This window comes from Vidua macroura, chromosome 6, assembly GCF_024509145.1.
Source record: "Vidua macroura isolate BioBank_ID:100142 chromosome 6, ASM2450914v1, whole genome shotgun sequence".
Taxonomy (NCBI): domain Eukaryota; kingdom Metazoa; phylum Chordata; class Aves; order Passeriformes; family Viduidae; genus Vidua; species Vidua macroura.
Genome location: NC_071576.1, coordinates 5,933,926 through 5,960,498, shown reverse-complemented (window position 1 = coordinate 5,960,498; position 26,573 = coordinate 5,933,926). Strand labels below are relative to the sequence as shown.

The following is a 26,573-nucleotide window of genomic DNA, read 5'->3' as shown; positions in this document are numbered from 1 at the left end:
GGAGATTCCAGGAGAAAAGGATTTTATATAGAAATCAGAAGAGGGATTTGAGGGAGACAAGAGAAACCTGAGCACTGAACTGAGGCTGTGAGAGCCCCAGACAGGCACTGAGACCAGAATGCCACCTTGTATCTGTCCCTTACCCAGCAAAACACAATTTCAAAAAGCAAAATAAATTAGTCTGGTCATATCCCAGACAGGTGCTTCCCTCTGGCTGTAGCTGAACATGGTCTTCCAGCAGAAGTTGAATCTAAAAGTCACCCCATCCACTGTTCCCTCCTCACAATGGAGCCCCCTTCCTGCCATCTCAGACCTACCAGCATTCAACTGCTCCATAACCCACTCCTGTCACACTGACCTACATAAGAACAGGCAAAAAACCCCCAACAAAACCCAAAACACTTCTTACTGCATGCATGGCTCATTAGAGCCCTAACAAACTGACTCCTCTCCCTCCTCCCCTCACAATTAGAATCATTACTATTTCCTTGGGCTTAGGCAAGCGAATTTCCATTATAAAACCTCCTGTTGGTCCTTTCCACTTACCAAACTCAAAGAGAAAAATGCTGAGATTTACTAGGGAAGGAAACCATTTTAATACATTATTCATTAAAAACAGGAAAATAAAGCTAACAAAGCAACTTTGATCTTTTCCATGATTAATTCATGTGCCAGAAGCCCTCTGATTTAGAAGATCTCAAACCACGCTGGCTGCAGAGCAGAAGCAGCAGGAACAGAGTGACAGCATTTGTAAGTCAAAGCTCCCATCACTTGTGCAAAATCCTCCAGAAAAGCAGAACTGGTAGCAGGGAGATCCTGAATCCTCCCTGCTGTTGCTGCTTGGGGGCTCCTGTGTGTCACAACCACCAGCAGCTCACATGCTGTGGGTAGTTCCAGAGCAGGGATCACAACTCACTCTTGGGAGGCCCTGCCCAGGGATCACAACTCACACAGGGAAGCACGAAATCCAAGTCAAACCTATTTTTAACCAAGGGCAGCTTAAAGCTATTTTTGAAGTGGACATCCCCCTTTTTGGGCATGGGAGCAGCTTTAGAAGTTGGATACTTTGGTATTGAAACAAGGGTGTCCACACAATGCCTGACAATCAACCAAATCTGCTGAAAACTCATATTTTTATGTCCAGGCAGTGTAATTTGTAGAGACACAGGTTTAACATCAACCTCAAAAGAAGGAGAAGTAGGAGAATGCTCTTTATGGAACACAAAGACAAAACACACAAAGCAACTAGGATGAACAGAAAGCCAGTTGAGATGGGAATATCAAGCATCTTGTGTCCAGAGGATCCCAAAACGTTGCAGCATCTCCAGAAATAAGTAACCACGTTACTCAACACAGCAGCCATCCCTACGATGAAATCTTGAGCCTTCCTCACCAAGGGCACTGCTCTTTTTTCCACAAGAAAGTAAACTGTACCCCAAAGCACAACTGGAGTCTAGTCAGGAACAAAGTACCTGGAAAAGCTAATTCAGCAGGACAAGTTAAATATTCCCCTTTTTCTGCCCCTGGGGCCTCTGACTGCTGTCATGAGGCCTCAGCTTTTCCCCTGGAGGTGCACTGGCCTCAGGCTCACTGGGCAGGATGATCAACACCTGAATCACCACCCTGCTACACCTGGATTCTCCTGGTGGACTGGTCACCCCACAGCTGCGGAGCCCAAGTGGTCCAGCAACAAACTCAGCTCTGATTCCACAGCTGACCCAGGAACTTTTGAGATTTCCATGTGGCAGCTTGCCAATGAGTCCTCTAATTTCAACAGCCTTAAAAAGCAGGTTGTTTACCATGCTGCTCTCCCACACAGGTTCCCACACACCATGGGCTGAGCAAGACACTGCCACTGCAAAGCATCTGTCAAGAAAAATAAATTCAGCCTCTTATATTCCCAGCTTATTGGGAAGAGCTCTGCCAAGAATCAACACCTCATCAACACATCCCCACCTTGGCAATGCAGCAAGGAAATACTCAGTGCTCAGGCTGGGGATCGCACAATCCATCCTGAAACTTCTGCAGATGGCATGAGTGCTCTGCCCCTCCCAGTGCCAGGGGATTATTGGGATTTCCCAGAGGGATTTCCCAAGGCCTTCAGGAAACACAGTTGGCCCCAACAGCTTCCCAGCAGCTAACACAGCCAGATCTGATTCTCTCCCCCTTCCCCATCTCCTCCCAAACATGGTTTTCACCCTGCAATACATATTTCTCCACTTCTGAAATATGTCTCTGGTATTTCAAAAGCAGATGTCCCAAATCCAAACAAATACAGAGTTAAAAATGCTGGCTGCCACATGGAGAGGGTGTTGCTTGCCTCGGTTCAGGCTCATAGAATCACAAAGGTTGGAAAAGACCTCCAAGATCATCGAGTCCAACCTCTGACCAAACATCACATTGTCAAACCACAGCACTGAGTGCCATGTCCAGCTGTTTCTTGAACACTTCCAGGGATGGCGACTCACCCTTAGATTGCTTGGGCAGTTTGGTGTCAGCAGTTCCATAATGTGACGCCACCAATTTCATTCTCCCAAACAGGTGGCCCTTTCCAGCAGGTGTAAGAACAGCAGAAACTGCATACCCTTCCTCTCCACAGACTCTCCCCTCTCACTCCTCTCAATTAACAACCAAGCAGACTGGGTGAGCAGAAAGGAAGTCACTTTCCCCAACAGCCTAGGGAGAGACACCTAAAACCTGTACCTCGCTTCATCTTTTTTCCCAGTCCTTCAATGGGGAAGGAACACTTCAGGAGGGAAATAGTTTAGGCTCAAATGACAGGGGATGAAAGCCAGCTTGTGGTTTGAGGGTCACAACAGCCCTCACACAGGTTTAAGCAGCTCTCCCCCCACACAGCACCCTGCCTTCCTTCCAGCACTGCCTTCCCACACAGCCATTTTCCAGCCAGATCGTGGGACACGGGGATTTCTCTGCCATGGCCTTCATGTGCAAGTTGTCATCAGCCCTTTTAGAGGCAATTGGACCCTTCCTTGAAGGGCTTGTTTCTCCCACTCTGCCTCCCATTCACAAGTGAAATACAGAACCAGAGCTGATGCAAGTAAAAACAGGTGTAGGACTGGACTGAGGCCCTCACTCAATACCTAAGAACTCTGAGCTGGGCAGGCTGGACAAGAAACATTTTTCTGCCTTTATCCTTGCTGACTTTCAAGTGTGATCTGCAAGTTTGTACTGTGAACATACAGCAAGGACACATCTTAGTCACAAAAATTCAGCATTGCCTGACTTTTGAGAGTTTTATTTTCTAATGATTTCCTTCAAATGAAAAGGTTTCTGGCTTTAAGGCAATTTCCTACATTTTATAAACAAAGAATTTTATTATTGGAAGCAAGTTCATCTGCTGGAACTGCAGCAGTCTCCTCGGTCCTGGCTCAGCAGCAAGGCTGTGGTTTTGAGCACACAGCTCCAGGGAGAAAGGAGAGCACTAACAGGGGAACACACTTCCCAGGAACGGACTCTGCTTTACTGTGTGGATCAGTGCCAGAGACAGACACACATGCTCAACAGTCTGGCAGCTAGACGGCAGAAAAGAGCTGAGATTCTGGGATTAAAAACAGTTCCAGACTCTAGCAAGAAACTGGCTTTGATGGTCACAGCTATGCTGCTGCTGCAGCCTTTCCCTGTCCCCTGCAGCTCCTCTACAACCCCCTCTGTCCATATTCTCTCCTCCTCCCACCTCCTTTAACCTTTTGGGCTTCTTTTAAGCTGCTTCTTTCTGACTACTCCTGCCCATACCCATCCATCACCACTCCCCAGACCAGTCTCCTACTTCCTTCTATCTCTCCTAAAATTCCTTATCTCTGTCCTTCTTCCAGACCCTTATGGCTCTATTTCTTCTCCAAGCAACTCTTCCCAGTGTTTCCACCATTCACTGCCCTGGTCCCTTGTCTCAGCAGATGGGAACAAGGAGAGCAGGACACCTGCTCAGCCAGACCTCCTGCCTTGCTCCCTCCTCTGCAGCACTGCCAGGGCTCCCCTTCCTGCCTCACTGCAGCACCCAGGGCAGGGCTGAGCTCAGTCAGGGAGAATTCTGGCCCAAAAACCAACCACAGCCCTGCTCCAATTGCCCAGTCCAGACAGCTGGTGCAGAACTGGCCTCACCCAAGGCAGCCCCAGGGAAACCCAAGAGCATCCTTTTCAGACAGACAGATTTACCCTCAATTATGAAACTGCTTCATTCCCTCATCTGCACCAGCAGTGCAGGCAATGCCAGGAGCAGCAGCCACTGAGGTGGCTCAGTGCAGGTGGTGTCCACAGCACCCTGAGCCATGCTGATGGCATGCAATTTATCCCACATTGCAAATGAGTAAATATTCCCCAAAGACAGCAGACAGGGACAGCAGCAGCTTTCATCCCTCCCTCTCTTGCCTCTGCCAAGCTTGAGGTCACCCTGGCCAAACAACGTCAGGATCTCTTTGCTCAAAGCTCTATTTTGATTCAGCATTTCATTCCGGAAAACAAACAGAATCATTGCTGCTGAAGCACTCCAGGAAACAAAACCAGCTGGCACTGAAGAGCAGGAAACCTATTATTTTCTGCTAGGCATGGTCTGCAACAACCTAAAGCAGAGGTGAATCAACTGAAAGTGTGAGTATTCACCTCCTAAAGCACCACTAGGAGATGAGCTCTGCTTCCTACAGCTCCATGCCAGCTCACCCAATGCCAAAGACTCAGCTCTGCTGGGTCAGAGCTCAGTTGGTTATTTGGGACGTGTTGTCCTCCTCCAGTGAAGTGAAGGACTGAACTGCACAACACCCTCACCAAGCAGACTGATGCTGCTGATCCTCCTCATGTCTGTGGAGCCAGAGGGACCCTTGGGTCTCCCCACAAGCACTAACCATGCCTGAACACCTCCCAGGTAAACTGAGGTAATTAAACACTGCAGCACAACAGCACTTGTTACCTTCAGGGGACAAGGACTTCTGGATGCTGGACAGGCTGGGCTGCCAGGCTCCCAGACACAAGGAAAACCCTTGACTGGGGTGGTACCACCTAAATCAGGAGTCTCCTCCAGCAGCCAGAATTGAGAGACTCAGATATTAAATGGGATACAGCCTAATTTGATAGTTGTTGGAGCCAAAGGTATATATACATATATGTGTATATATATATATATATATATATGTGTATATATATATATATATATATATATATATATATATATATATATATGTGTGTGTGTGTGTGTGTGAATATATATATGGATGAAAAAAATGAACAGCATGGCTTTGTTGGTATTTTTTCCCTGCAGTTTCTGGCACAGCTTTACAGACTGACCCCTGGTAAAGCACTGAGGCTTCTGAATAGCCATTTACCTATTCCATCAGTCAGGCACCTCACAAACTGTGGTCTAGAGAAATCCAGGCACAGCCTGAGGTGTGCTACTTGTCAAGGCATCCCCTTCATCCCAGTCAAGGGTATCATCCAGGTGCCTTCAACCACACTGGGTCCAGAGAGGGATGGCCATGAAACAGCATCAGGGTGCAGCAACCAGGGCTGTGCCATCATCCCTGCATCCCAGCACTCACCTCCTTCAGCTTCGTGTTCCTCTCCTTCCATCCCACACTCCCCATCCAGCCCCACTGCAGCACAAACACCAGCTCCAGCACAGCCCTGTCCTCCAAGGCCAAGGAGATTTCGTCTCCCCTGGGAACTATCGTCACCTCTTCCAGGAACCACATTCAAATAAAGCAAAGAAACCTCTGTTCCTCATTACAGCCAGGAACACTGAAATCCCACTGATTGCAAGCCTGCATATTTATCTCTAGGTTTCAGAGCCCAGACAAAACAGAGCCCACTGAGGAAGTGAAGTTAACCCTGATATTGATGTTTGTTGCATTTTTACAGTGCCTGGGTATCTCTGCAGTTGACAGACCTTGGCAAGTCACAAATGAATGACAAAAACCTCTTGGCATTAGAACACTGCAATAGCTGTGGGGCTCACATGGATCATTTTCTGAGAAATAAAAGTAGTCTTGTGGATATGTGGCAGGCTGGGGTGCTGTTCTCCTCCTGCCTCTGCATTACAGTCCCTCCATAAACACCAAGCAAATCACTTCATTTCCCAGGGTCTGGCTCTCCCTGCTACCAGGAATACACAGCTTTGTTTGTTTGCTTTCATGTTGAAATATTTTCCCTGTGAAAATTCAGAATTTAACAAACTTGCTTTGTTTGGTTTTCTTTTTTAATGGCAGAGAGACATATATGAGATATCAGAGTTCCAGGGTGCAAGAATACTCGGTTTTCTCGGCAATATTTACATGTGAAATGCAATGTGCACATTTTGAAAGTTTCACTTCTAAATACAAACAAAGAAACTCATGGAGGCTTCAGGACAAGGACAGAGCTGCTCTTGCTCCACCTGCTTGGCTGATAAACCTCTGTTGGTGTGTGCAGAGTGTGACCTCCAGGAGACCAATACTTGCTCAGGACTTCAAGATCAGCCTCTGGAAACCTTTTATTTTTTTAACCTAGCGTTTTATTTTTTAACCTGAGTGACATCTTTCAGCAAGGCTGGGAATCCACTGAAGCTCACCTGCCTGCCACACAGAGACGCACAGCATTTGTGGGTTACATTCCCAGTCCCTGCAAGGGCTCAATCTTCTCAGGGCACACTTAGGGTGTATTTTCTCCCCCATGAGACTCAACACTGTCCTGACCTATCTCCATCTGAAAATGCAGAGCTGAACCAACATGGAGTGGATCTGGAAATCCCTTGCCTACAGCACACAGGTGTGACAAGTGTAAAGCACTGAAAAAATGTGCAGACATTGGAAAAAAAAAATACAAGAGCATAGAAATGCATGTTTCCTGCTGGTCTCTGCCACATAAGACTTTGGGCTAGACATTAAAGACTTCCATATCCTCAGACTGTGAACCAAAGACAGCAGAACTTTCTTACTCTGCACTGGTATGTCCTGTTTGGACCAGCAGGTTTTCTAGATGGTGTCTACTACAAGTTTTAAAACTCTGCTAGAGCCACTAAACCAAAAGAGAAGACTGGCCCAAAACACAGGAGATGAGAACAGGGCATTTTTTAAATTCCTGGTTCCTAGTTTCCAGTATTTATTCCCTTAACTATAAAAGATGGGCTAAAAGCAGTCATTGTTGCAGTTTACAGAGGATTGGTAAAACTCTTTTTCCTCCCTGTTGTGCAAGAACCTGATAACAGATGTGTCAATAGAAATTTTATGGGGCAGAGGAGCTACATTATACTGCAGAGCAAGGATCTTGTTAGCACAGTACCTCTGTTCCACTTGACACTTTAAGGCTTCAGATCTTTAGTGATACCTGTCAGAGGAAACATTATTTCTTTTAAAAAAACTTTGTGTTAGAAAAATGTATTCTAAGAAAAATGACAGCAAAAGACCACAAGTCTCTGTGTTTGAAGACAAACCTTTTGAATGTGCCAGCTGCAAAACAAAGAAGCATTTCTTGGTCCAGAAGCAGGTTTGGGCTTCCTCAACCTGCTTCTTAGGTTACCTGTAGGTAAACAGGTTCAGTTTCCCCCTTGGGGGGATGGGACTAGATGATCCTAAAGGTCCCTTCCAATATGATTCTATGATTCCTTGCTGCTGCAAACCCTACCAACATGCAATATTTAGTAATAGGTGCTATATCCGCTCTAGACTTGGCTTTTCAATATTCTATTTCTTAGCCAGAACTCAAATTTTTCATTGTCTTTACTGACACTGAAAGAAAAGAAACAATCATTACTTATTTTAGAACAATGAAATTAAAACCGAACTTCAAGCCAGAATTATCACTTTGAGTGACAACACAAAAAAAAAAAAAAAAAAAAGGCAAATTGCAAGAGTTCAAAGCACTAAAATAGAAACACTCTGTTTTCTACAGGGCTTGCTTCATTCATTAATTCAGTCAAATACTTCATTTGTATTAATTTAATTAGCTTTGCTCAGAATTAAATAGAGCAAACAGAAAGAGAGGTGGCAAACTGAGGGCACACAGCACACCTTGCAGGCAAAGTGCGAGGGGACTGGGCTGGCTCTGGGACTCCAGTGTTGCAAGGGGAGAGGTTCAAACATCCAGGCACGCACCTGGGGCCTCTCAGTGTCCAGCCTGACCTTGCTGCAGCCAAACAGCCTGGCCCAAGCACCATCATCGGCTCTTGGGAATCTCTTCTAACTTCCCACAGGGGTCCAGAGGCACAAATCACAGCAGTGGTTCACCCACACTCACTGCAAGGCTTTTGATTTCAAATCATATCCTGCCCAAGAAGAGTTCATTCAGGGTTTGCTCTTTCACAGCTGAAACCAGTGTTCAGTGGGAAAAGCAACAAGGACTGGAGAGCAGGTCTGAATTCATGTCACCAGCTGAGCAACACCCTCTGGGTCACCTCAAGATCCCTACATGTGTAAGAGAGCAATAAAGCAGATTTTCTCCCTTTAAAGAGGGCCTGCAAGAGTTGAGATCTTGTGGATTATCTCAGAGATCCTGGCACACACATGGGATCACAGGGAGGGAGGGAAGCAGGACTCTCTGGGTTCTGTTAAACCACAGCTCCTGCAGTCCCCAGGGCTGGGCAGAGCTTGGTGTGGTCCCACACACTGCAGCCTGCTGCTGCTCCCAGCTCCTCAGCTGACAACATGCCTCACACATCCACAGATGGGGCACGTCCACAGCAAAAACACATCTCAGAGAAGGCACATTCACTATTTTTAAGAGAGCAGAGGCAAGGAGACACAGAGACAGAGGTAAGAAATGCTAAAGACACCCTTGGGGGAGAAAAAAATCATATTTATATCCAGAGAAAAAACAATAAGAAAGTTTTCAAAAGGAATCATAGGACTTGAAAAAAAAAATTATGACTGGAAAAAAAATCCTAAAAGGGTGAAATAAATAAAACCCAGGAAAGAGTAAATAAATTCATTTGAGAAGAGACAGGAAATCAATCCCTAAGCAACGCCTGAAGTATGGCAGGCAGAAGTCAGTCCTCCCCTTCTCTGTAAAACAATCTGGACTGGAACAGTTCCTGAGTCAGTGAGGGAGATGGCTGGGGAAGAGTGTGCTTCCCTCCACCCCAGCTGCATGCCAGGGCCACCAGGGATGGGTCACCCTTGGGGAGTTCAGGAGCTGGACTTTGCTGACCCTTGTGGATCCCTTCCATCTCAGAGTATTCTGTATTTTCTCTGAGAGGTAATCTCCTCCCAAGGTAAGGAGACTTTCATTTTAATTTTGCACTGGTTGCTTTACACAGGAAATGTCAGCTGAATGAGGGTAGTTAATATAATCAAATACAGCTTAGCACAGCAAGTACATCCAAGCAGAGAAAATAAGGAGAGGCAGGTATAATTTCTCTAGGCCTCCCCCACTTCCTATTCCTCTGTTCCTTTCTTTTTCTGAAAAACTACATGTATTTTTAACACATCAAACATGCAGATCTCCCTGCCTCAAAACAGCAGGGTAGCAGTGATGGACAGATACAGGAATCTGCAAAGAACTGACCTCTTTGCAGCTGCATGTTTGCTGTACTGCCCTCACATCCTGACAGCTCTCAAATGCCTCTGGCAGACTCCCAGGAGTCACACCCTGCTCCCCATCCCTGCTCTAGGTGAGCAGAACCAAATTAAGGTTTTGGTCACAAGAACTTCTGATCAAACCAAAAAAACAGCACTCCTAAAGGTAAAGTCCAAGCACCACCAGGACTGCCTGTTTTGAGTAAGCAAAACAGGACAAACAAAATAGGGCAGTCTCAGGTGGGCCTAAAACCCCAGTCTCAATTGTTTTGTTGGGGTTTTTTTTGGGTTTTGCTATTTTTTCTTCTATCCCCCCTACTTCCTCCCTCTCTTTAACCACTTTTTGGACTTTTACTTTACTGGAGGTAGACAATGGTGCCTGAGACCCTGTGAATTTGGCTATTTCCATAAACAAAACAACTAGCTCAGCATAAGAAGTCATAGGGAGCAAGGATGACGTGGTAGTAGCAGCTGCCCTCCAGATCAGGGGAATGAGTGGGAAGCCTCTTTTTGAGCTTTCAAGTAATGAATTATTCTCTGACTTTTTTCTAAAAAACCCTTAAAATTTCAAATACCATTCAGAGCCTCCACACTTCCAGCAAAAGAGGCAAAAGCAGACTCAAATATGATATTATGAATGAGACCTCTCTGTGTATCAGAGGGAAACCACTTCTTCATGAATATCTCCTTTACCCAATGACTGGGAAAAGTCAGTATCTGCAATCAGGCTTGCCCTGGGTTAAGACTTTTCTTGGAAACTCTAAATGTGACCATACATAGGAACAACCAGACAAGAAAAAACCCAAGTGCCATATTTGATGTTCCTGTTCTGTAAGTCTACACATCCTCAAGAACAACAGAGGAAAGAGAAGTAAATTATTTCCAACATATCCAATTTCCCTCGGAAAGCAGTAGCTTTCAGAACATCTGAGTTCTGCATTTCTCATCTCCTGAGACCTTGTTAGCAACATGCTCAGCCACCAGCACAGGTCTGAAACACACTCTGGCTTTATGCTCATGCCCACCATCCCTGCTCAACCCTGCTTTAAATGGCCAAGCATGGCATTCTTGCATGTGGATACAAATTGGGATGTAAGTCAGTAAAAGCACTCCAGTTTCTTCTCCTTCCATCCCTGGCTCTGTCATAGGAAATTAAATCCAATTTCTAACATCCTTTTCATCCCTGCAAGAAATTCCTCCAGGCTTCCCCAGCACACCTTGGCATTCTCCCTGTTCTCTGGTTACAAATACCGAGATTTCCTGGGTTGCTGCAGCACAGTTCACATCCGTGCTCATAACTGGTATCACAATAAACAACAGGGACATCAAAACCATCACACTATTAAATATATATTAAATATAGTTACCGAAAAAAGGCTGCCCAGATAATTTTTTGGGGCAGCTGTCACACTAAAATCTTGCAAGCTTCCTGTGCGAAGGGAACACGGGAAACAGAAATGCTCCTGAAGCAGATGTGAACCATTATGGAACAAAAACCACCCAGATGTTTTAAACATGCTCCATTTTAAACATGCTCTGCTTTCTCCTCAGCTTGCCCTTCGAGAGACAGCCAGGTGAAAAGCACAAGTGACAAAAACAACCTGTCTGAAGGAGAACTTAAGGGAAATAAACCAGAGAGAGCATGACCCAGCTCTCCAGGTCTGAGATCAGAGCAGAGGGCACACACAGCTCCAGCTGCCACCAACAGCCCCTTCCAGATCTCCCCCATCACTCAGGAAACCTCAGGCACACCACAGCCTGTGGCCCCTGAAGAATCCAAAATGTCTGCACTGCTCTGGAACTGATGGCAGGGACACAAACCAGAGTCCAGCTCTGAATGGAAACAAGCCAGAGTAACTCCCTTACCTTCTGTGAAGTTTCCTGTAAGAGTTATGACAACAAACACTTTGCCTTCTGGCTCCAAATCCACCTGAAAAAAAAGGAAAGGAAATGTTAGAAGATTGGTTTCTTTGAGGCAGAAATTTGAAAAAATTTGAACGTGTATATATTCTCATGTACACCTTAATTGAAAAAAAAAAAAAAAAAAAAAAAATCAAGCATCCAGTGCCCAAATTGTTCAGCATTCAGGGCTCCATAAAAAATAAGGAACTTTAGTCCTCCTTTTTCCTGGAAGTGCTGAACAATCTCAACCTTGCTAGAGGAAACAGAAGTTTAAAAAAAAAAATATGGGTAATAGTGTTCCAATTTGTGAGATAAATGAAGCAGGACTAACACTGGATTCTCTGAAAAGATCAATGTGCAGCTGTTTCGAGAATTACACGGATATTTCCTCTCTATTATATTTTATCTCAGTGAAATTGTTTCAGTCTCTCAAAATACCATAATTGCTGAGGCAAATGCTGATTTCTTACATAAATCACCTTTTGGCCTTAAACCATAGGAAATAGAAAACTATTAGTGCTGTTACCTAAGGACTTCTTGTCGTTTAATCTAAATTAGATAGAGATACAGAACATAATTTTAGGGATCAGACATTCAATCCCAGTGTCAGTCAGCCTGTCCTTGTAAGAAAGCATTTATTTTTTGGTGAGTAGATTTTTCATTTTGAGATACATTTTTAATAAAGGTCTTGCTTTTGGTGGTTTGTTTTGTTTTTTTTTTTAATTTGCCAGCTAAGGATTCCTGACATTTGAGTCAGGCTGTCACACAGAAATCTCAGTTAAAAAACAAAAACAAAGAAAGAAGTAACAAGGCACCCCCCGAATTTCCCACAAATTTCAAGATTAAAATTAGCAAAGAGGAGCTTCACACCTCATTGGTATCAATCACCTGTGCAGAACAGGAATTTTGAAAATGGAGCTCTCTGGGGGAATTAATAGATTGCTCATCCAAACCCTCCCTGCTCCTCCTGTACAACCACAGGATGATGAGCTCAGGCTGCCTCCTGTACCCTGTGAGCCTTTGATTCCTCTCCAGTGTAAACACCCAGCACATCACTGAAATAAACTCCCAACATCAACCCGAGCTCCTCAGGCAAGGGCTATGGACCACCCCTGACCCAGGAACTTGCTCCTGGTTTCCAAAAAAATGCTGCTGCCATGAACCTAACAGGCAATAATATTAAGATACTGGAAAAACAGAAAGATGAACCCTAAAGAAAAGCCAAACAGCCAAGCTACAAATGCAAGGAAAGCACCTGCACAGCTGTAGGTGGGAGGAGGTGACTGAGCTGGGCTGACTCTGCAGGGCTAAGGTACAGAATGCTGACACAGCCCAGAAAAAAACAGCCTTCTGGGGTAAGTGAAGGGGAAGCACAGACAGCCATACATTTCCCTAGCCCACAATTTGTTGCAGAAGTAGAGAAATTGTTACTTAAACTGCTGGGAATTTGTTAGGATGAGCAGAAGAAATGTTCTCAGGAAAAAGAATGAGTGAACATCTCATTCACATGATTCCAGCTATGGTTGTAAGGTGCTACACACACTATCAATGCGACACAAACAGGGAAACTACAACTGCTTGGGATTAGGATTTTTCCTACCAAAATGATGATTTTATGGACACTACATTCTCCACTAAAAAAAATAATTAAAATCAGTCTCACAAGGAAATTTTAAAGCAAATATTTAGTCTTAACTCAATATTAATTTTTGTGCTTGTTTGCACTGCATATTACACTGGTTTTAGGAAGCTGTGTTTGAACAGCCCTCTGTCTCCATTAATATTGAAGATATTTCCCAAATAGATTTCAACTCCAGCAATACCATGCATCATTTTTGCCTAAATTTCAGTTCCCTGGAGAGATGTGCAGCTTTGTAAAGAGATGGTTCTTTCCAAAATATATAATAATATATAATCACACAAATCGATTTACAAGACTAAGGATTCAGGTTTTATGGAAAAATCCTTACTTACTTAGGTTTCCAAACTCATTCTTCAGTGCTTAGCATTTTCCTACCAGTCTCCATACAGGATATGTCAGATTCCTGCTTCTACACTGACAAAGAAGAACCTTCCTCCCTTCTTCTGACACATAGTACCTCTGGTGGGATGTGGAATAAATCCTGTACTCCTTGTTCAGTCTTAAAAGCAAAGGATTGTCAGGACTCAAGCTTCTGGGATAAGGCTAGGGAATCCAACAAAAGCATCACCCACCTTCGACACAGGGCACAGACAAAAACTGGCCCAAAGTCCTGACACACTTTGTTCTCCATCTCTGCAAAGAGGATTCCTCTGCCCCTAGCACAGCAGAGTCCTCTGCCTATAGCAGTCTTACAAAACAGAAACAAATTAATTCAGAAAGCAATAGCAGGAGATTTCTGAGGGTTATAAAACAATCTCTCTCCCCTCCAGACTCCAAGATTAAAGGCCAGTCAAATCCCCTACACCTACTAAGTGGCTGTGCTCATGTTGTACCACAGTCCAAGAGCACTCAGCCAAGAGGACTTGAGCTACACTCAATATCTTCTTACAGAACATCTAAAGGGGATCTAATTAAAAATTACAGCTGAAAGGCTCCAAAATGAGGCTGAAGCCCCAGCATGCCAGGAGCTGCTGAAACTTTGGCACACCGGCACTGATGGATGCAGGACCAATGGGGAATTCTTATCCTAGACAAGGGTTTAAACCAGACAGTCTTAAGGGTTTCTCTAGTCTTAAATTGATAGCAACAGAACAACAAAAGATAACATACCAGGAAATGAAATAATAACAGACCACAGGGAAAAGTCTGACTTTTGGACTTGTTGTGATCTCCTTTAAGGATGAATTTGACCAGCTAAGTAGCAGCCAACTCGGTACCTGAGATAACTCAAGACATGCGGAAATGCCCGAAACAGAAAGCAACGCTGGACCTAAAAACCTAAAAAGAAAATGTCTGACCACAGAGCTGAGCTGGCCTGAGAAACATCACCAACTCCCTGAGAGCAGCAGCTGCCTGACAGGACATGCTTCCCACCATCACAGGGACACCTGAACCATGGCCACACCATGGTCTTGTGCTGGTGGCAGCTGACACCTGTGAGCTGCTCACACTTGCTGGACGCACGGTGCCGGGGCAGCCACGCGTGCTGAGCTGGGTGTGAACAGCCAGCACCTCGCTCAGGCCCTGGGGGTGACCTCAGGCAGCCCTGCAGCACAGCCACTCATGCTCCTGCCCCTGCTTCACACCCTCAGCACCGCTCTCACCCTTGCACTGCAGCCACAGTTGTAGCACACGCTGTGGGAAACTCTCCCAACCCAGCAACTGCAGCCAGATCTGGGCACGCAGAAATTGCCCAGAGCCAGCTGAAACCAGAGACTCAGAGTCAGGAGTCTGGTACCCCACTGTGTCCCCACAAGGAGGAACTCCTGATATAAGCCCTCCTTCAATCTTTGCAGTCACCAAAGCACTTCCAGCACCAGCACCTACTTTCACAGACAGACAGGGATTCTCACTGTGTTCTGTTACTTAATAAGACCTGAGCAGTTCAAAAGGGAGCAGCTGCCAAAGGACTGGCCCTCCAGCCATGGAAGGGATAACCCGACCTGGGCTGGCAGCCCAAGCCCTGACTCCATGCTGGCACAGCTCCGGTGATGCCAGTACCTCCCAGCACCAGCAAACACCCTCGGGATCCTCCCAACAGCAGCGTGGGTGGAACACAAGCACCACGCAGACACCAAATTTTGCTCCTCACTTCTTCTTTGTTTTTCATTTCCCAGCATTGACATTAAAGGCAAAACCCCTACATTTTTACAGAGAAACAGGGTGTCGCAGTATTAATCTTGACAGAGTTAATAAAGTCCAAAGTAGACCATGAAATCAGTTTGGGTCAACAAAGCAGCTGATATTCTTTCTTAAAGAAAGCAGGAGAGAGGCTCAACAGCCTGAAGGCAGCACAGGTGATGCTCAGGGGGAACTCCTACACCATAGTATAAGAGAAGTGATACAGGAATGTAACCATCCATATGTATTTGACACAATCATCAAAAAGTAATATGTACAGAGAAAAGTTTCCTAATGCCAAAGATCTAGCATGGGATAACTTATTTTAGGGAATCACAAGCTTATGCCTGGAAGTAAACTTAGTATCAAAACCAAAGGAAAGTCCTGCTGTATTGGGAGCAAAGGAGAAGTATGAAATTCTATGCATGCCTGATACTGTGAATGCCGTGAGGTGCAGTGATCTTAGAATAAGTCAAACTAAACTGGTGGCATGCAGCATACCACCGGCACGTAGATCTGTAAACAATCATCACCCTCCCCCCTCGCCAGCACTTTCATCCTCAGCCTGGTCCCCCAGGGAAGAACCAGGAGGAAAAACACAGACTTTCTGGCTGGTTTAGACGTAACTTGGCCAAGTTTTAGCTTACTGGGAGAGGAAAGTGTGCTTATCAGTGTAGTAAATCCTTTAGTCACCCTGAAGGAAATGAAGGCAAGCACATTTGTCCACAGCACAAGGAGAGGAAAAGATCAACTCAGCTGTACCTGTGAGAACAGCACAGGATTTTGGCCCAGAGCTAAGCACACACTTTAACTTCTGTTGAACTTCACAGCCGGACCAGGGAAAACAAGCGCTGGAGGATTTTGGCAGGCGAGCTGGAAATGAGCAGGTAAGGATGATGAGCTCAGGCATGGCTTCATGACACTTCCACTGCGAGGCACAAGCCTTTGCCAGGACAGTGTGCTGGGAGTGAGGAACTCCACTCCTAACCCAAACCACTCACATGGTGCCCCATGCCTGAACTTGCCAGAATCCTGCTGTTCCACGTGACTTCAAAGGGAGCTGCCAGGGACCAGTTTCCCACAAGGAGGGGCCCCAGTGAAGCATCTCACACACCTTCCCCAGCAAAGGGCTGTGCTGGCATCACTCCCAACCACAGGGCAGCTGTTATTTACGCTCCTTCTCTGCATCACAAAAAATAAGTTAGTTCAGGAGTGGAGCAGATGCAGGGAGACCAAAACAGGGCTCCTTAATCACATACCTTCCCACATATAACAAAAACTGGCCGTGCATGATTCATCAATGGAAGAGGTTTGGAAAACAAATTCAGAATGAGGGTAATCTCTCAGGCAACATATCAACACCCAGCTGAAGCATCCACTGAACTTGAAGAGCAGGTATAGTGAGTTGGCCTCCGAGAGAGCCCAGCCTGCCCCGGGAAAGGATGGGAAGAGGCAGATCCAAAGGGTGCCTGCCTGCAAGTCACTCACTCTCCAAAATCAAGATGAGGTAGATATGGTGGGTCTCCAGGATGAAAAGACATCTTCAGCACTGCACCTGGCGAGAGCACTACATCTTGCAAACGCAAGTTTATAAGATTTTTTTTTTTCCCCCCTCCCATCCCCTCAACAGATAATCCAGCCTGGGAAGTCTGATCTGAGGCACATCAGAATCAGTGGGAATCTTTTTATTGTGTTTGGATCAGACACAAAAGATGACTGTGTTTACCCTGGAGCCTAGAACATCCCTTCTCCCATTGCTGCCCTGTCCTTCCTTCCCCATAGGCACAATCCATAAGCATCCTAGAAGCACAGCCTTTTTCTAAGGCATGTCAATGCTGACATGGCTTCAAAAACAGAACAGGCCAGACACTTGCAGTGAGTAAAGCAAATATAAAAGCTACCTAGGGACTTCATTAGCTTAATTAAACAAGTAGCTGTATCTTTTTACTTCCTACATAATTTTTAATTTTAATTAACAGAACTGCGTATGTAATCAGTAGTTTGTAGAGGCAATTCCCAAGGCTCAGTCGAAAGAGCTGAAGATTTGGGTTAGGCTAAAGCTGGTTTTTCACATGCCTCTAGTTATTTCTTGTCATCTTTCTTGTTTAAGCTCTTACCAGATCATGCTTATGGAATGCCAGATCTTTCTTTATTTTAATAAGGTAGCACTTCCTTGGACAGGTCAATTGGCAATTTTCTCAGCCAAATACAAATGTCTGGGTTAATCAGTCCCTCTTATACTTTTTGAGGCTGACAGACACCTGTCTATCAAGTCAGACACCTTTGAAAATCCTCAGGGCTGCCTAGTACAAAGGGGATTTTGCATTTCCAGACCAACCCATTAAAGTATTCTTCCTACAAATGCACAGCATGCACTTTTTAAGATTCAAATTAGGGTGCCTTAAAAAAAACAAAAAAAAACCAAACAAAAAAAAAAAAAAACAACCAAAAAAAAAAAAAAAAAAAAAAAAAAAAAAAAAAAAAAACCACACACACACACACAACAGGGTACCAAGTATCTTCTTATTGCTTTGAAAGCTGCCAAATGCTCAGGGCAGCAATTCCCACCACAGGTGCCAGGGGCAGACCTGGGCAGCAGTGGGAAAAGCTGCCAATCCCACCTGCAGTCAGCAGGTCCATGTACCATGAGTGTTAAAGCCCTTGCAGCTCACCTGAACAAAGTTTAATACTCTGCAGCTAAACTCACACATGGGTGGAAAGTCAAGTCTCTCTCAAAACTCCTATAACCAGTTATTCCAGCTATTATTGTAATATTGTCATTCTAATTTTTTGTTTCAGGACAGCTGCTTAAAATATTACTTTTGTTTTCGTTCAAGCTGACTAATTATAACCTGTGCACCAGCCATGAACAAGTATGCATAACTAATGACTCTTAGCCAATCCTGGACTCTTTAATCAATTTTAGTCTGGTTTCATCCAAGAGACTACCCACCTCTACAGGAGATTTGCTGAGGTGGGAACAAGATTTATTTATCCTGTGAAAATTCCTGCCAAGAAAACCTGCTTGAAGAGCTACAAATATAATACAGATAAAAAAAGGAGGTTTCAAATCTTAAAAAAAAAATAAAACTTTTGAAAGCAGGAGCTAGAGCCTGCTCCTCTGGTGTTACAGCAATTTATATGGCTTTTGAGAAATACCTCTAAAGCAATGAATGATTTACAAGTAATGATTACAGGAAGATGCTCTTCAGCATATTTGAAAAAAAATTAATGTTATAAAGTTAAAAAGAGAGAAACATAGACATGACTGGTTCAGGGACTATTACGTTTTGGTTCTCCTAATATTTGCAAAGAAAAACAGCAACTCTCCAGAGGGATTTTTTTACCTTTTTTCCCAAGTTATGTGCCGGGGGAGAGGATCCAATTGCCTGTTTACAAATCCCATGGTACTGAAGTTTCTTGAAGACAAGGTGTGGGCACTGATCCCAACAGTACCATCACTGAGTAAGAACCCACTCCTTTAGAAATTTAAGTGAAATTCAAAACAAAATGGGGGGGGGGGGAGGACATGGAAGAGTCTAAGAATGTCGTGCACACACTGGAATCTGCAACAGAGAAGAGCTTTCATCCACCACCTCCTACAAGTGTGGGGCTAGAAATGGCTGGTATGGTAAATGGGCTGAGAAGCAAATGTGAAGGGTGACCAGACCCTACCAGCGAGGGTCCATTTCCTGAGGGCACAGAACATGCCAAGCGTGGGATGACTCTGTGAACTGCCACGGACAGCAAAGCTGCTGGAACCACCCCAGGGACAGCACATGATGGCCAGGGTAGATGCCAGGCAGAGAGAAAAGGCTGCTCTGAGCCTCCCTGAGCAGAGAGAAGGGGCAGGAACCCCCCAGCTCACTCCCACAGCCCGTGCGAAACCAGAATCGCGTGGGCAGGACGGATGCTGCCTTTCCCTACCACAAGCACATACAAGCAGAGCTTTAGCTCTGCTGAGCACAATTAAACCTTAATTATTCACCATGCATCTTTGTAACACCGTGCCAAATGTCACCATGTCCAGTCCATCACTGTATTTTCCTTCTAACTACTCTTGTCTTCCTCCTACAGCTAGTTTTTTTTAAGGGATGGGAAGGAAAATCACAGATTACTTTAATTTCCCAAAGGCAAATGCTGACATCAATGCAGGACCACTAAATTAAAGGACAGCAAATGTAGGGCTTCATTTTCAGCTGTCTGAACACTTGATTACAGCAAATACACCCATGCTCACATTCAGTAGCTGCTATCAGGCTATCAGCTTTGCATATGCAAGGTATAGAAATCTGCCTCTGTGTGCAACTGCAGGTAAAAGAGGCTGACAGTGGGACAAGGTCTCTCCTCTTGAGGGGACTTCAAAGCATTGACCAATAATCAGACAACAAAAATCTTCTATTTCCAGTCAATTAACAGTGACAACATATCAATAGACCTCAACAACCAGTTATCACCACCAAAAGAAAAATCTTTAAATAGCTGTAGAGCTGGAGTTGCAAAGGGATGATCCCAACAGCTCACTATTTAGGTCTATCACTGAGCACACAATACAGGAATTGCCCTTCTCTGTCTCCAAGATCTGGAGATTATCAACCAGTGTATTCTCTGTCTCCTACATGAACCCAACATAACTTGGCAGAAAACACAGGAAATTGTGCCACTTTTTCTGTTTACAATTATAAAGAAATAAATTCATTGACTGGTACCAAGTAGGCAAGTTGGTGGCACTTCCCACATGGAAACACTCCAAGGGCCACCACGATGAAATGCTGAGCAGAGCTTCCTCAAAAGCAATGACACAGATGTGCTTAGAACTGAGGCAATGCCCCTCAGGAAGGAAAGAGCAGTGAAAAAGCCAGCTCAGGTAGCCCAGTGCACACCAGAGACCTGGGTTTGGCCAGAGAGGAACAGAACAGCCACCAGGCAGAAATACGGGAGGAGAAACAAAAAGATTGGGCAGAGAAGCAACAACAGTTCTCTCAGTCTTGAGAAGTCTTCCAAGGCTCAGCATTCACCTTCAGCTTTAATTAACCTCCCTGACAAATCGAGGCAGACTTTATGAATAATTTATGACTTTACATTAAGCAGCACAGTCTGCACATGGTCTGAGGTTCTGTGTCTCATGGCTTGCCCAGGGACCACCACTGCACACCTACAGCAGGACAGCACTTAGGGGTAACTTAGGGGCAATCCACTGGGTTGTACAGCATCAGGCAGAGCCCTCAATACCCAGTTCATGGATCGAACCCAAGGAGCAGGGACTCCTAAACCAGCTGCATCACTATGTGAAGAGCCCCTCCGCAGCTGTCTCCCCAGAATTTTGCTCACTCACCTCCTTGTGTTGTTCTCCACTATTCAGTGCTGGGAAATATTTTCTCATTATTCATAGGCTTTATTGCATAATCCTAAACTTCTGAGAAATTATTCTCATTTGAGTCTCCATTAGGTGTGTCACTATTTTTAAAATATCTTCCTACTACATGTAATTCATCTGGTGTACTGCTGCTTTTCCATTTTTGTCCAATAGCTCTTTCTTCTTTCTAAAACCAGGCCACAGCAGATGAGATCATGAACCATTAAAATCCATTAGTTCTCAAACTAATCCATCAAATTTCTCAACACCTCAGGTAGAAAGGGGAAAGGTCATAACTTTTTCCTACTCCAACCATTTCAGTCAGATATTGAAGAGCCAAATACCATCCTTTTAGCAACAGTAAAAAGTTAAGTCCTGGTGCTGCAGCAAAACACAATCTGATGGAAAAGTTCAGGTGTTTATGATGCTTGATCACTAATAATGAGCACTATAAAACTACAAAAGAAGGGTTCTGGAGTGAGATGTGCTCAGCATCTTGATGCCAGGAAGATGGGGCTCCACAACACAGAGGCAAAGATGCAAACCAACAGCTCTGCAGAGAGCTTGATTTATAGGCACCTTCCTTCTTCATCCCTCCCTTCGACACCAAGTGTTACAAAGATTTTACTGATCTTCACTGCGCTGGGGACAGCTGGAACCCTAAAAAGTGGATGGCAGAAGTTTCAGGAAGGTCCACAGTGCTGGCTGTCACCCAGGCTGCCATCCTGGTGTCACATTCCACCGGGCTGTTGCCGTATCTCTCCTGAAGCCAATGTGACAGAGGGAAGGAGCTGCACAGGAGATCGTGCACTCCAAACACATCACCCACATCAGACACATCCCACACATCTCCACCTTTCCAATCAAAGACAGCAAAGCCCCTCTGGGTGCTGAGCACATCTCATGCCATCAGTTTTACAGAAAAGGAAAACAATGTATGGAGATGGCAGGAGCAGAGGTAGAAACAGGGCTTTGGGTCTTCAAAAAACAGCTCACTGCACAGCAGCCACACTGCTTGGAGAAGTGCAAGGGAAACTAGGCAAAACCCACAAAAGCAACATGTACCTGGACTCCAAAGAAGTCCAGACATCAAGAAGAGTCAATTGCTTCAAAGCACCAGAACTCTCAGTCTTTTCAGTGACTTTAAAGCCTTGAGCTAAGTGATTGAGGGGCACACAACACCACCCCTGTCAGCATCACAATGAATTAATTTATGTGCAGGATCAAGTTATCAGCAATATTTCTGGCAAATCCTGAGATTTCAAATGGCATGTCTCAGGGGCATGCCAGTCTTTAGAAGTACAGTTCCCAACATAGCTCACATTCCCATTTAAAGTGTTAGTCCCATTACTCATCCTTAGTGAGGATACAAAAAGGAGAGATTAAATCCAGCAACTTTCAACCTTAGCATGGGCTGTAACACTATGGGGAAGCCTAAGCACCTCAGCTCTGATAATTCTTCCCAGATCTGGAATTGATCAAAGTGACTTCCTTCTTCTTCCTCTCACTTCCTCACCTGGCAGTTTCTTAGCACTGAAATTATTAAGGACTAACATTTATACCCAGCCAGTATTAATCCACCACATCCCCTCTCCATGTTGCAAGATTATCTGCCCAATAATTTGAGACAGAAAGATGAAAAGCAAACTCTCAAATATGAGTGGCATCTCACAGAAAAGAACCTGCTTGGGACACAGGGAAAGATGAAAAGAAAGGTTTAAAAGTACTTTAGCCCACATACTGCCTCTCCCATTCCCTGCCAACCACTTATGGGATTGCTCCATATCCCTGGGTACACACATCCCAGAACATCATGTAAAAGCACCAGCAGTTTCTGGTTGCATAGCCAATTAGATGCTTCCAAAGGTACCAAAAAAAAAAAAAAAAGAGTGCCAAGGCTTGCACTCCCCCAGCATTCCTGAAGGTATGATGCTTGCTCCTGCTGTCCAGATGTTACTGCTCACATCTCTGCTTCAATCCCATGAGGTCCAGTGCTGGGAGCCACAATCAAGTCTTCAGGCAGCACAAAGAATGTAGGTTGCAGATGACAACACCCAGAAAGGACACGCCACTGCCAACACTTGCTTTGCCAAGTTAGATCATATCCTATTTGTACAGTGGGTTTTGTTTATGTGTTTGGTTTTCTGTTTGGGTTTTTTTGGGGTTTTTTTGGTTTTTTTTTTTTTTTTTGGTGGGGATGATGGAAGAGTACAATCAAAATATTTCTGTGAAATAGCAGTTAGAAAAAAGGGTGCAGAGGTGAGGTTTTTAATGGGGAAGGACAGTGGGTTGGATATCAGTACCAAAAATAATATGGAAAAAAAATTGTCCTGAAATCCTGAGGCCAAGCATTACAAAAAGAGACAGACTGTCCAAGACCAAGCAATTTTTAGTCCTATCAAGTCTGTGACTACAGTTTTCCTCATCTACCTCATGAGAGAGATGATCTCACTACCCACTTGTGACCATGAAGTCAGAGCTGTAACTCCAACAATTAGGCTAAGCCAGGAAGGAGCTGAACAGCACCAGCCTCCAGCCTTCCCAAGCCACCGGATGGTGACGAGGTGCCGTGTCACTGGGATGTGCTGCTCAGCTGACCCAGCCACCTGCCTCCCTCTGAAGGACAAAGGCTCTCCAGGGTTTTGTGAACAATTGCAAGCTGACAGGCAGCTTGCTAGCACCTACCAGCAGCATGCTGTCACCTATTTCCTCTTTTTAGTGTTTCTTTTTCCCTTTCCAAAGTGTGGTTTCAAGATGAGGAACCAATGTGACCAAGATTTACCTTGGATTAAATAAACCAGAGGGTTGAGACACCCAGAAAGGGTATGTAGAGGAAAAGGTCAGAACATGGTTGGAGTGGTTTTGCTGACAGGTCAGTCGAGAACATAACTTTGGTGCTGACCACATTTCCCATTCACATTTCAGCATCACCCACAAACCTGCAGATAAGCCCTCTGCTCTCCAAACAAAGCTTTTGCTGAGGATTGCCACAAGCCCCAGCACATGGCAATCCTGGGTAAGGCAAGAGCAGGACAGGCTCACTTACAAAGCCAGTCATATTTAGGACAACTGTTGTCGTGTTCCCTCCTTGACAAATGTTTTAATGTTTTGTTCTTTGTGAATGGAAGGCCTGGCATTTTATCTGTGCCAGAGTGTTGCATGTGTTTTATATACAAACACACATGCTTTTAACATGCTTATACTTTAAACACACTAATGTGTTTAAAGTATAAATTTCCTCCTGGAGAAAAGCACATCCCCACCTGGGTGGTACTGCTAATGTGGACCTCATGCTCCTCTTCCTGCTGACAAACAGCCCTTGCTGTGTGTGGGGACACATTCCCGTAATTCCCAAAGCAAGAGTTTACTCACGCTGGGAAAAGTCACATTAGTTTTAGTCTTTTACCTTAATTCTCACCAGCTGAGGACAGAAATCTCTTGGACAGCATTCATCTCCTCTGAAAATAAAGTCAAATTGCTTGCCTTCTTTAAGATTTACCAAGCCCTGTGATATAAAGCCAAGAGCCACTCAGTTCCTGTCCTCTCAGCAACCACCTTGGAGGGAAGTAAAAGAAGAGATCCAGTCCCTTTTAATGACTGACCCACATTCAGTGAAGGGAAACATTACAAACACAGTTCCCTAAGAAAGATAATAAAATACCTAACACTGTTCAACTCCTAATACACATTACATTGAAAGAGCCTGAGATAAGATTACAGTAGTGAGGAGTTTGATGGAACCACAAAAAAAAAGCATAGAACAGTTTTGTTTGGAAGGGATCTCAAAGATCATTCAGTTCCATCATCTTGCCATGGGCAGGAACACCTTCCTCTAGACCAGGTTGCTCCAAGCCCCATCCAGCCTGGCCTTGAACACTTACTTGATCCTGAACTGGAGCTGCTGACTAGATCTTGGCCGCACCACGAATTGCGATTTTTCATGATTCCAAAAAACTCCTCTTGCAGCCCAGCAGAGTTTGAAAGGCTTCTGAGGCATTACCACACAGAGCAACATGAAACAGGGGGGTGGTTTCGGATACTGAGCTAGAAAGTCTGAACAAGTACTGACCCACGGGAAAATTCACAGCAAGAGATGGAAAGATCTGGTACTCTTCAAACACCTACGTGTTCTGGCTGTGGCTTTGAAGCAAGCCACAACACTTGTCTATTGTAAAGAGCACTGTTCCTGTGGAAACACTTGCTTAATATTGTCAGAGATGGAGTAAGAAGAAATGCTATAGGTGTACAGAATTTTGCAACTACCCATTTACTGGCTAAAATATACATATATATTCAAAAGAGAAAAAAATCCTTCTTGCTGACAGAGAAAAACATTATCAGGCACTGAAACAGCATATTTTTTGTGCAGCTGGAGTAATTAAAAAAAAAAAAAAAACAAAACAAAAAAAAAAAAAAACAAAAAACAAACAAAACAAAAAAAAAAAACCAAAAAAAAAAACCAAACCCAAATTACATAGAATCATAGAATGGTTTGGTTTGGAATGGATCTTAAAGATCATCTCATTCCTACCCCACTGCCACAGGCAGGGATACTTTACCTAGACCAGGTAGCTCCAAGCCCCATCCAACCTGGTCTTGAACACTTCCAGAGATGAGAGAATCTGCAAATTTTTCTGCAAATGAAGCTTCCTATGACCAGAACTATTAACATAAAAAGATAGTTTAGTCAACCTAGAAATGAACCACAAAACTTATACTGAGAAAACGCTGATGAGCTTTTTTGAGGTCACAAAGATGTTTTCAGAGCAATCTTTCAGAAGCCAAACATGGGGACACCAAGGGCTACTTAAAACCTGCACGTTTAGTTACTCTTTTCTCACCTAATGTTCATGTTCAAAACAGGAACAGGAGCTTCAAAAATGTTACTAAAATAAGAAGTGCATTACTTAAAAACAATGAGTACTGCATATGCATTGCTGAGGCAAGCCTCTTTGCACTAAGCTTATTTATATATAGAAATAACACCAGTGACCTCGTATTAATCACAGACACAGCTTTCTCCATGACAATGGGAAATGACAAACTTGCAAGGGCACACCAGAAACCTTCTGAGATCACATCCACATAAGCCAAAACATGTGACAGCTTGAATGATCTTTTGCTCCTCTTTGAAGAAATCCACTCAGATCCTTCAGAGTGAAGAAATCACTCAGATCCTTCAATATTACTCTTGACAAAATCAGAATCATGCAATTCTAAAATGAATCAAGTGATGATTTTAGATACAGCTTCAATTCTCTGTTCTAAGCTCCTTCTTAAAATTTCTGAAGCTTTTAATTCTAAGAATTTTAACCAAGAAAGCGCTAACCAGGAAGAACATAACCAGCCAAAAGGGTTTCTCCTCGCTAGATACAGCGCCAAGCAAGAACTAAAATGAATGTGTGTCATGTCCTGTCTGTGCCACAGCAGGCAGGCGTTCACAGGCAGCTCCACACCACTGCATCAACATCCTGCTCTCCTGCAGATGTGCAACTACACACAGCAACTCTCACCTGAGAGAGAGAAGAGAGCAGCCACCAACACGCCTCCAGAGGAGTACAGGTAACCTCAGAACAGGGCTTGGTACAGTGGTCATCAGAAACCGCGGGGGAAGTAGGGGGTTGATGATGGTTCAAGCTGAAGGAGGGTAAATATTAGAGATTAGGAAGAAATTCTTCCCTATGAGGGCATGAGGCACTGGCACAATTTGCTCAGAGAAGCTGTGGCTGGCCCATCCTTGGAAGTGATCCAGACCAGGTTGGACGTGGCTTGGAGCAATCTGGTCTGGTGGAAGGTGTCCCTGCCCATGGCAGGGGTTGGAACTTTGATAAGCTTTAAGGTCCCTTACAACCCAAACAGTTCTGTGATTCTGTGAACTGATAAATCATTAACCAAGTTCTTTGGTAGATACAAAATACAGGGGAAAACCATCCCGGCATCAAGCTTTGACCAAAAGCAGATTAAGGGCCCCAGCTGCCCCAAAATTCCGCTCCCACCTCTTCTTCCGGCCGCCACCGCTCCTCCGCAGAGGCAGCACAATGGACGGTTGCTTTCGCAC

General features: G+C 44.5%; 1 protein-coding gene across 1 annotated transcript in view; it reads right to left on the bottom strand.

The window, feature by feature from the left end:
• Positions 1–26,573, bottom strand: part of PRKCH (protein kinase C eta) — a 113,318-nt gene that overhangs the window by 74,873 nt on the left and 11,872 nt on the right. The window contains exon 2 of the mRNA XM_053981017.1: positions 11,361–11,424. Within this exon, the coding sequence (XP_053836992.1) occupies positions 11,361–11,424 (64 nt within the window). The remainder of the gene's footprint in view (positions 1–11,360; positions 11,425–26,573) is intronic.